General features: G+C 54.5%; 3 protein-coding genes across 3 annotated transcripts; 2 read left to right on the top strand and 1 right to left on the bottom strand.

Annotated features, from left to right (window-relative positions):
* The first annotated feature begins 162 nt into the window (after positions 1-162).
* On the top strand, positions 163-1441 carry rnf181 (ring finger protein 181). The gene is made up of 5 exons (XM_076023076.1): positions 163-420; positions 576-706; positions 795-910; positions 991-1065; positions 1138-1441. The coding sequence occupies exons 1-5, from the start codon at positions 236-238 to the stop codon at positions 1195-1197; spliced, it is 567 nt and encodes a 188-aa protein (XP_075879191.1). The 5' UTR covers positions 163-235; the 3' UTR covers positions 1198-1441.
* An 83-nt stretch (positions 1442-1524) lies between these two features.
* On the bottom strand, positions 1525-6043 carry LOC142886135 (transmembrane protein 150A-like). Its single transcript, XM_076023074.1, has 8 exons — positions 5942-6043; positions 4681-4899; positions 4547-4594; positions 4391-4477; positions 4227-4294; positions 3986-4113; positions 3255-3432; positions 1525-2908 (listed from the first exon to the last, which is right to left on the bottom strand). The coding sequence occupies exons 2-8, from the start codon at positions 4776-4778 to the stop codon at positions 2592-2594; spliced, it is 924 nt and encodes a 307-aa protein (XP_075879189.1). The 5' UTR covers positions 4779-4899; positions 5942-6043; the 3' UTR covers positions 1525-2591.
* Positions 6044-7688: 1645 nt separating this feature from the next.
* On the top strand, positions 7689-10610 carry kcnv2b (potassium channel, subfamily V, member 2b). The gene is made up of 2 exons (XM_076023057.1): positions 7689-9537; positions 10133-10610. Exons 1-2 carry the CDS (start codon positions 8200-8202, stop codon positions 10385-10387), a joined length of 1593 nt encoding a protein of 530 aa, XP_075879172.1. The 5' UTR covers positions 7689-8199; the 3' UTR covers positions 10388-10610.
* The last annotated feature ends 640 nt before the right edge of the window (positions 10611-11250 follow it).

Here is an 11250-nt window from a genome sequence, read left to right as displayed (position 1 = left end):
GAAGACCCAGGAACCAGTCCAGCCTAGTACTCGGGCTTCAACCCCCAATGGTGCGGTGACACACACACACACACACACACACACACACACACACACACACACACACACACACACCCTCTCTCTTTGTGACACAATGACTCAGTTTGATGCCTCTGAACCAATGGGAGCAGCTCCTGCAGTGCTCACCTGGAGGGCCAGGTAGTGTCTCCTCCAGGAGAAGCAGTGATGGGCCGCGATGGTGTCCCTTGACGGGATTCTGAGGGAAGTTCTGGTAGGTTTCGGATCTCACCTGGACTCTGTCTTGTCTGGGTCCTGCACACCTCCAGCGTCCAGGATGGCGTCTTACTTTGAGGAGCACGACTGCGAGCCGACGGACCCAGAGGAGCAGTACCATCAGAACGCCCTGCTGGAGCTGGCCAGGTGAGGCTCAGCACACCTGAGAGCTGCTGGGGAGCTTCAGGCTGACTGACCCAGCGTGTGTGTGTGTGTGTGTGTGTGTGTGTGTGTGTGTGTGTGTGTGTGTGTGTGTGTGTGTGTGTGTGTGTGTGTGTGTGTGTGTGTGTGTGTGAAACCAGGTCCCTGATGCAGGGTCTGGACCTGATGGACTCGTTGGATTCATCAGACTGGGACCAGCGTCTTCCTCCTCCGGCCGCCAAGGCCGCCGTCCAGTCCCTCAGCGTGGTCGTCCTGTCTGAAGAGGAAGCAGGTAGGCTGAGGAGACCCCACCACACACCACCCCACCAGCAGGGGGCGTAGCCAGCAGACGCTCACGCCTGTGTGTGCCCGGCCCCCAGACAAAGGTGTCAAGTGTCCCGTGTGTCTACTGAAGTTCAAGAGGAAGGAGAAGCTGCACCAGATGCCCTGCAAACACCTCTTCCACTCCTCCTGCATCCTGCCCTGGCTCAACAACGTGAGGAGGTCCCCGGAACATCCGGCCCACTGCCCACCGCCCACCTCTGACTGTACTCACACCCTCCCTCCCCCCTGCAGACCAACACCTGCCCGCTGTGCAGACTGGAGCTGCCCACCGACAACCCGGAGTACGAGGAGTTCAAGAAGGACAAGGTGAGCTGGCGGTGATCAGCGGGAGCTCCAGCATCCACGCTGCGGGCGGCTGAAGGTGTGCTTTCCCCGCAGGAGCGCCGGCGGCAGCGGGACCACAGGCTGGAGGACCTGCACGGCGCCATGTACACATGACCCCCCACCCCAGGAGAGCAGCGGAACATCTCAGCGCTCCTGCTGGAAACCAGCGCAACTGCAGAAAGATGAGACGGAGGCGGGTTGGTTTTGCTGGAGGGGGTGTGGCCTCCAGTGGGGGAGGCGTCAGGTGATCTTGTTGCGTTATTGTTGTTGTCCGTTGCCGAGCTTTGAACCAGACCTTTGTACAGTTGCCACGTTCACTTTCAACTGTTTTCTTTAAACCGAGTGATTTTAACCACCAGAGGGCAGTGTTTCTACTTTTGTGACTTTGTGCTCTTTATAACTGTGACACCAGTCTGACAAATCACCACAGTCGCAAACGGCTAATAATTGATCATCGTTTAATTTTCATATTTGAATATAAATCTCTGTCAAATGAAAACGCCTCAAATCAAAGAGAGAAAATTCATACAATATGTACATCATTCATAAAAGGCAAAGGAAGAAAAGCGTCGGTGTGACTGCCGTCGCTTCAGTGTGTGGACAGAAGAAGAAGAACAGTAACAGTAATCAGAAGCAAGCCGTGAGGCCTGGTGACAGTGTGGATGACGGGAGGTTGGAGAAGCTGCCATTGGTTGTCACGGTGACCTCACCTGTGACCTTTGATCTGTGGACGTGTTTTCACAGCTGAGGAGGAGGAGGAGCCTTCAGCCGGTTGAGGGTCCTGGTGATGATGTCATCAGCCAGCATCCCGAACAGAGTGAACGCTCTGCCCTGATTGGTTCCCTCCGTCAACCCGTCCAGAAATAAACGAGAGCGGCGGCTCCTGCCGACGGTCGGTGTCCCAGTGGCTCACCACCAGGGGGCAGAATACAGATACTGACTGGTACACAGTTCAGCGTGGCATTGCTTTCAAGAAAACATTGGCAACAATTTTTTTTTTTTTTTTTTTAAAAAAAGCGTGGCGGCAGTCGGGGACGGCAGGTCTCCGTGGCGGCCGCTGGATAAGGCTCCGTCTCAGGTGAAAGGAAAAAGGCCCCAGTCACGCCAGGTCATGTGACTGATGATGAATTATTGCTGTGGCCGGTGCACCAAAACAAACCCTGGCAGAGGCAGAGAGTCAAACTGCCTGCTGGTTGACCCACAGCCTGCAGTCACACAATCACACGCGTGCTAGTTAGCGGCGGCGCTCGCAAGTGATCCAAACCATCACCGCCCCAGTGATGATGATGGTGGGGGGGGAGGGGTCTCTTCTGTTGACTCAGACCAATCAGGGAGCTGCTGCTGGGAGTCCGATCGCTAACCAGGTGTTTTAAATCAAGAGAAAAAGACGTTTGCATGACATGAACATTCGTGCTTCCACTCCTTCCACCCCCCCCCCCACACACACACACACACACACACACACACACACACACACACACCTCCCGCCCTGACTCCGCCCCTCACAGCTACAGCATGGCTATGCTCTCGGGGGTGCAGTTGAGGTGCGTGGACGTGCTGCTCCCGCCGGGGGACTTGAGGCCCTTGGTGGCCCCGCCCCCCAGCGCCACGCCCCCCCTGGCCCCGGGGCCCATGATGACCCCGGAGCCGTGGTGGTGGAGGTGGTGGCTCTGCTGCAGCGCTGCCAGCACCGTGTCGCAGGTGACCGTGCCAAACTCGTAGGTGAAGGTGCCGTAGAAGACCAGGATGTCCACGGTGAAGACCCACTCGCAGATGGCGGCCGCGTGCTGCAGGACGAAGCTCTCGTGGACGAAGAAGATCCCGCCTTGAGGAGGGGGGGGGCGGAGTCAAGGACAACAACATAGGGGTGGGGGTGCGGGCGTGGATTCTTTTCTGTTATTATCGCGTTATTACAGTGTTGGCTGAGTCTCCACTGGTCTGGACCAAAAACCCCCAGTCCGTCCAGTCCCAGACCAGACCCAGTAGAAATGCCTCTGAGACCGAGACCCTTAAAAAGTGGTCTGGAGACCAGGAGCAACCAGGAGCAACCAGGAGAAACCAGGAGCAACCTGGAGCAACCAGGAGTAACCTGGAGGAACTAGGAGCAACCAGGAGCAACCTGGAGCAACCAGGAGCAACCAGGAGCGCTGCAGCACTAGTGTGAAGGATACTGAGGACCAGGGAGACCATGGCGCCCAGAGCCAGGGACACCCGGACGTGAGCCATCCAGTGGTCCAGGGCGGTGACGGCCAGGCGGTACGTCAACACACACTGCAGACACACAAAGAGCAGGCCGGCCGGGAAGGCCACCCCCGCCCCCACGTAGTGCAGAGACTTGGCATGGTCCACCTGTTGCACACACACACACACACACGCGCACACGCACACACACACACACACACACACACACACACACACACACACACACACACACACACACACACACACACACACACACACACACACCAGAACACCAGTTGGATCTGTACAACCCGTCAAACAAACTAAATGTATTGACTCAACTCTGTCATCCAGGTCAGAGTCAGGTTCTGAACTGCACTGAAGTAAACAATAACAACAACAACAACAACACAACAAAACATTGGTTGATCATTTTTCAAAAAGCTGTGACAGAATAATCTGGACCGGACTGACCAGAGGTCAAAGGTCTTGATTAGCATCTGGATCCCAGCGTTGCTACTCTCAATGCTATAGAGCACAGCCAGACTGTAGTCACGGTGATGACCCGCCAGCCATGATTGGATGTTGACAATAGCAATAACAAAATCCAAGGTCAACTACACAAGGTCAAAGTTCAAATGGCTCCAGGAGGGAGCGGATCGGTGAAAGAATCTCCGGACACACGCTGACAAAGCACTGGTCGTTGGTCTGCAACACTCACCTGGAAGTTGCCCACCATGACCAGGCCCACAGCGTTGGTGCAGCCCGACACCAGGGCGCTGGTGTTGACCCAGCAGCGCTGGCTGTGCTCGATCACCTGGGCGTAGCGCAGCAGGCACACCATCACCACTGCACAGGACACGCAAACAACACGCTAGCAGCAGCAGCAGGGGGCTGGTGGGGGGGTGGAGATCTGTGCAGTGGGGGCGGGGCAGGATGTATTAATGTGGGTGTGGTCTCACCCATGAACGCTCCCACGTTGCCAATCAGGCTGAACAAACAGCTCTCAGGAGGGAAGGAGCCGCACTTACTGCAGCCACAGGGACACAACAACACACACGTCAATGCACAGGCGTGTGCGTCGGCGTGATGTCAGAGTGGAGGCGTGTCATGGGCGTGTCCTGACCTGATGAGGGGGATGTCCTGCACCGTGCAGCAGGTTTTGGGGAATCCTGGTCGCAGCAGCTCGTCTGAACACGACACATTGTAGGACCTGCAGCGACACACAACACTGAGTGTGTGTGTGCGTGTGTGTGTGTGTGTGTGTGTGTGACTGACTCACCAGTTCTCCACAGGACAAACATGGTGGTTCATCACAGCCATGGCATACCTGTTGAATAGAGGGCAGGTGAGGAATGACTGTGTGTGTGTGTGTGTGTGTGTGTGTGTGTGTGTGTGTGTGCGCACGTCACTCACACAATCCATATCCCGGTGATGGAGAAGGCAGACAGGCTGACGGGGAGGACGATCCAGGCGGTCATTGGGCTGCTGGGGTGTCGGCGCGTCCTGAGCATGGGGGGGGGCGGGGTCAGGTGGAGTAGGTGGGGTCACTCACACACAGAGGGAGGCATGAGAGGACGGATGGGGGTGGGTGGGTGGGCGTGGCTCCACAGGGACCAACCATTCAGCAGCAACCTGAAGGGGGGGAAAGAGAAGACCAAGAGTCGGACTCACAGCCGTGAACAAAACTACAACACAAGTCTGAGGTGTGATGGTACTGCCTCTGGTACTACTTCTGGTACTACTTCTGGTACTGCCTCTGGTACGGCCTCTGGTACTACTGCGACAGTACCTGTGAGGTAGGAGAGTTAAGTTGTTCTTGCGACCTCGACATTTGGTTCTGGAAGGTCCAGAACTGAAGAAGCCTTCTGAATGAGGGGAAAACCGTCGGACTGGTTTTTGCGATCTTGAAGATGTTTCGCCTCTCACTGGAAAACGCTTCTTCGGTTCTGGATGGTCCAGAACTGAACGTTGAGATCGCAAGAACAAATCCAGGTGCCCGAACTGCAGTCTTCTCCTGGATGACAGAGAACCTTCACAGACACAGTACCCGTGATGCTACCTGCTGCACTACCTACAATGCTACTTGTGTAGCAGCCTAATAGACTTGAAGCCACCTTGAGCCGCCTGTGTGAAGAGGGTGCACACTGCCCCCTGGTTGCTGGTAGCAGAATGAGCGCTGCTTTCTCTTCTTCCTTCACATCCTGATGTTCATTAATCGCACGGTTTCATTGTAGCATGCAGCTGACAGTAGCGACAGACAGCGACTTCAAATCAGCTGAGCCGGTCCACGGTACAACCTCAGTCACATGACCTGTTCATAGGTGAAGAACACCTCCTCGCCCACCCCTCCCCCCGCCTCCTCCGGGCCTCCAGACGGGATGTCCGACTGCCTTCGCACCGAGTACCGCCGGCACTCCGTCTGTCGAACGACGCCACTTAGCTCGGCAGAACTCGGGAGAACTGCCGGTGGGACTGTCGAACTGGGTCGGGCGAAGTTCGACAGCACCGGTTCCCCCGGAAGCCCCGGTAACCGGTGCCTGACTAGCCCACTAGCTTGCTTTATAGCGGCTGTTTGGGTTGTCGTGCCGCCCGCTGGTCCCCGTCCAAGCCGCCGCAGAGCCGCCGTGGCGGGAAGTGGGCGCGGTACCCGCCGCCCCGGTTCGCGGGCACTCACCTGCCTCCGAGCCGCCGAGAACAACACGCACCGCCGCGGCAACCTTGGCTTCCCTCTAACAATACCGCTAGCCAGCCAAGCTAGTAGCCGCAGCGGCGTTTTCCGGTGGGACTTTTCAAAATAAGAGCCCCATAAATAAATAAATAATAATGAAAATTAAAAAAAAAAAAGAATACATGTTGATGTATGTAACAGTGACTTTACTGTTAAGGGGTTAGTTAGATAGTTTCTGCCTCTCTGAGCTGGGAGCCAGTTTTCAGGTCGGGGCCACCACACTGACAAACATCAGGAAAATAAGATCAATTCATTTAATATTCTAGTTTCACATGAATCAATGACTGGTAAAAGTCAACCATGGCACACTGCTGTTAGAGAGCAGACAGCTGTTTTCAGTCTGTGGACTTATTTTAATGGAACGTTACATCTCCATCCGTTTTCAATACTCACTTCTTCCTGAACTCAGGGCTGCAGGCTCTGCTGGAGCCCCTCCCAGCTGCCACAGGGCCAAGGACCCTGGACCAGTCACCAGTTCATCACAGGGCCACAAACCCCCATTCCCTCTCTCTCTCTCTCTCTCTCTCTCTCTCTCTCTCTCTCTCTCTCTCTCTCACACACACACACACACACACACACACACACACACACGCACAGTTTCCAATTCATCTAATTGGACTCCCTCATGCCCGGAATCAAACCCACAACCTTATTGCTGTGAGGCAGCAGCGCTCACCACTGCACCGCCGTGAGGCCCATTGCATTTATGTGTCAGTTTAGAATAATGTTACATTGATGTCACTTCCAAAAGGTGATGTAGGTAAGTGTGTGGTGCCGGGCCACAGCGAGCAGGTGTGCAGGAGGTCTGTGGCAGCCAGAGGGGCTTTATGGGGATTAGAAGCTACATCTTCTTCACTAAGCAGCTTTAGGACCACTCCACCCGATCTGATCCGTAAATCTGCAGACAATAGGGAAGGAGAGGAAGTGGAGGATGATGAGAACAGATATTAATCCCAGTAAAGAACCTCTATAGGTTTCTATCAAGGCCTCATCTTTGCTGCAAGACAGATTAACGCAACGTAAATATGTCAGTAAATGTCAAAAGTTGGTTCTTCCGTAGTTCTGACGCCTCCTTCCTCATTGCCACGACCGCTTTGTGTGTTTTTTTTCTACATTGTCATCTGGAATGTTTGATAAACTGAAGTTGACTGTTTGGACGGAGCTCACAGGTCATTCTACTGGACATGCAGTGAGTTGACTCTAACCTTGTCAAGTCTTACGGTTGAACTGCGAACACAAGGTTTTAAATCTGGACATATGGCGTTATTCTCTGGTCTTGATGTTTCAGCTTCCAGAACTCCACAGCGCCACCTACCGAACGGCCACAAGCGGTGTGCGTGGTGCTGAACAGAAATCCCAGTGAGCACGTGTGTTTGTGGTCTAAATGCAGCCGACACACCGCGCTAACGAGACTAGCCTAAGTCCTGCAGCTCTGTTTAAATGTCCCGGCATTAACAGCCTGCAGTGTTCATTATCTGGCTGAGTCAGCAGCAGAGTCAATAAAGTTCAGTGGAGTTCAATTCATTCATTTTGCCTGTTTGCTTCGTCACGGTTGGAAGTTAGTGTGGGAACTTGTTAGTGATGATGATGACAATGTGCTGTGTGTGCGTGTGTGCGTGTGTGTTTGTGCGTGTGTGTGTGTGTGAGTGAATGACGCAACAATGATCAGTTCTCAGTCTGCAGGACCCGTGAGTTTCTAAGTTTGACGGTTTATTCGTGTCAACCAGAGTGGGAAGCCCCGCCCCCCGCACGCCTCCACAGGAAATAGGCTAATGCTCCAAAGCCTTGATCCTCTTTAAAGCATCCAGCAGCCTCCTTTGTTCTGCAATAGAATCTTAAAGCTCCACACGTTTAGGCTGCAAGTGTTGTTGATGAAGAAACCCTGAAGTGAGCACGACTCTCCTCCGACACCTGGTCCAACCGTCCTGCAGCGACCCGGACTGCTGTCCAACAGGAGTGAGGAGGACGGTGGGCCAGAGACCTTCCTTCTGCAGCCAGCAGGGCCGTCCACTCACACGGTGGAGGTGTGTCCTCCGGGGCGGCGCCGTGTCAGCAGCTCAGCAGGGGATAATGGTACTTAGCATCCTGTAAGCACCGCCCATCTCCTCAGTCAGCAACATTAGCGGGTCATGAGGTGTCCTCAGGTCCACAGGTGACGGCGGGCCTCCTGCAGGACGTCCTCTTTAGTTCCCAGCGGCTCCAACATGGGGAGCAGCGGCAAGACGGTGAGTTTCTGGAGCCGCCGGCGGAGCCTCTTCTCCAACTACAAGGTGGCCGACGGCGACCTGCAGCGCAGACCTTCAGAGGCGGCCTACCCGCTGGCCAAGGAGAGCCAAGTCAAGACCTGGAGCTCCATGCAGGAGCTGAGCAGGGACATCTACGATCTGTATGCCGAGTACGAGGACGAAGCGGAGGACAGCGGCGCCGCCTACGCCTCCTGCAAGCCCATCTCGCCCTCCAAGAAGAACTATGTGATTAACATCAACGTTGGTGGCAAGCCATACCAGATAGCCTACAAGACAGCTGCCAGGTACCCCAAGACCAGGATCGGGCGCCTGGCCACCTACACAGACCACAACATGAAGCTGGACCTGTGCGACGACTACACCGTCACAAACAACGAGTTCTTCTTTGACCGCGACCCAGACGTCTTCCACAGCATCTTCAACTTCTACCGCACGGGCGTGCTGTGGATCAAGGACGAGCTGTGTCCCCGCAACTTCCTGGAGGAGATCAACTACTGGGGCGTGAGGATCAAGAACACGCACCGCTGCTGCCGCATCTCCTTTGAGGAGCGGCAGGACGAGCTCAACGACCAGTTGAAGATCCAGCGGGAGCTGGAGGCAGAGGTGGAGATCGAGGAGAACGAGGAGCTTTTCCAGAACATGTTCCTGGGCCGGCAGCGCCGAGCCCTCTGGAACCTGATGGAGAAGCCCTTCTCCTCAGTCAAGGCCAAGTTGATGGCGGTGGCCTCCAGCCTCTTTGTCCTGGTCTCCCTGGTGGCCATGACCCTCAACACGGTGGACGAGATGCAGTTCCGGACCGCTACCGGCCAGCTCAGCGGGAAAACCTACTGGGAGTATGTGGAGTCCACGTGCATCACCTTCTTCAGCATGGAGTACCTGCTGCGCCTGGTCTCCACCCCCGACCTGAAGGCCTTCAGCAGGAGCATGCTGAACACGGTGGACCTGATCGCAATCCTGCCGCAGTTCCTGCAGGCCGTGCTGGAGGTGTTCGATGGCGGCGAGGAGAACTACAAGCACGAAGCAGACATTCAGGCGGTGGGCCAGGTGGGCAAGCTCGGCCAGGTGCTGCGCATCATGAGGCTGATGAGGATTTTCCGCATCCTGAAGCTGGCCAGACACTCGACGGGCCTGCGGGCCTTTGGCTTTACTCTGCGGCAGTGCTACCAGCAGGTGGGCTGCCTCTTCCTCTTCATCGCCATGGGCATCTTCAGCTTCTCTGCCATGGTCTACACCGTGGAGCACGACATGCCCAGGACCAACTTCACCAGCATCCCTCACGCCTGGTGGTGGGCGGCGGTGGGTGGAAGCCTTCTGTCTGTCCGTCCCTCTGTCCCTCTGTCCCTCTGTCTGTGCCTGCCTGTCCCTGTCTGTCTGTCTGTCCGTCCGTCTGTCCCTCTGTCCCTCTGTCTGTGCCTGTCTGTGATTATATCTGTCTGTCCCTCTGTCTGTGCCTGTCCATGATTCTGTCTGTCTGACATATATTCCAGTGTTTCTAAATCTGCTAACGCTGTTATCAGATTAGCGCTGCAGCTCAGCCAAGGCGCTGTCCCTGCGGTGTCACTTAGCTGATTCATTCATGACACGGGGTCACATGGGGCAGGTGGACGCTCCTCACCGGCTGGCGGATTCACTTGTGGATCCAGCTGTGGACCCAGAAGCAGGAGATGACCATTAGCAGAGCTAGTCCCCACCTGGTCTCCACCCAGGTGGGAGATGTTTCCTGCAGCTGTGCACGAGAAAACCGACTGGAGGCCAGTATGAACTGGGAGATCAGACAGACGGCCGGTCAGACTGCCAGACAGACGGGCTGACAGACGGGCTGACACATACACTCAACTTAACTTCAAGCTGGAAGTTCACATGCCTGTGGTTGTGCTTGTCACCCCTGCAGGTCAGCATATCCACTGTGGGCTATGGAGACGTGTACCCGGAGACGGTGCTGGGCCGCCTCTTCGCCTTCATCTGCATCGCCTTCGGCATCATCCTCAACGGCCTGCCCATCTCCATCCTCTTCAACAAGTTCTCCGACTACTACTCCAAGCTCAAGTCTAACCAGTACACCGCCTCCCTCAGGAAGCGCGGCAAAGTGCGCTTTGCCAAGAGGACTGTGACCAAACTGAGTCAGTACCTTGGCCCCGCCCACTGACCCGCCCTTATTCTTCTCACTATCACACTCTCTGGGACGGTCGCCCCAAACAGCGCTCTCTACGGTAGAAGCTGCTAGAAGAAGCCCTTCGCCCTCGACATCACACATTCCACAAAGTCAGTGGGGTTGCTTCCCTTTCTTCCTGCTGCTCTCTTTGCTGTTTGTGCAACGTGACATTGAACTGATGGAACATTCATTGACGTCATATGATGTGAAGATCAGACTGATCAGAGTCTCTGCTGCTGCTGCTGCTGCTGCTGCTGCTGCTGACAGTCAGTCACCAGTCAGTCACCAGGACTTGCTCACTGTAGTTGATGAGGTGGCTGTGCTTCGCTTGGTGGTTTCACTTTGACCCAATAGCTGCTGGAAGGAATACGGGACTTCCAGCAGGACGTTCTATGTTTGTGTATTGAAATTTCAAATAAAGACGGCGGGACATCAATCTGCAGCATGCGTTGCGATATACTTTCCGACCATTAGATGGTGCTATTGCGGTTTTCACTGCAGGCTTTACAGGGCTTGAAGAGGCAAAATAAAAGAAAGCTTAAATAAATGATTGAATAAATTTGTCATTCATTAATTGAAAGTGCATCTAAATGTTTGAACAGATGACTCAATAATATATTGATTAGTTTAAAATTTTATTCAGTATTGAACTCTTAGCTTGATGAGGCTGCTGGGAGGAACTGACTCACTCATTAGTCATTAGACTCATTTCATATATATATATACGTGTGTGTGTGTGTGTGTGTGTGTATTTACACTTTTATTTTTATTTATTTATTTATTTATTTTTTTAATACTTCTGAATACATCAGTACAACGGATCAAACGTGCACACACAGACACAAATCATCAGTGAG

Source organism: Nelusetta ayraudi, unplaced genomic scaffold, assembly GCF_046127955.1.
Source record: "Nelusetta ayraudi isolate G7.1 ecotype Tasmania unplaced genomic scaffold, CSIRO-AGI_Nayr_v1 ptg000014l, whole genome shotgun sequence".
NCBI lineage: Eukaryota > Metazoa > Chordata > Actinopteri > Tetraodontiformes > Monacanthidae > Nelusetta > Nelusetta ayraudi.
Note: the sequence above shows the minus strand (reverse complement) of the source record. Positions and strands in the feature narration are given on the sequence as shown.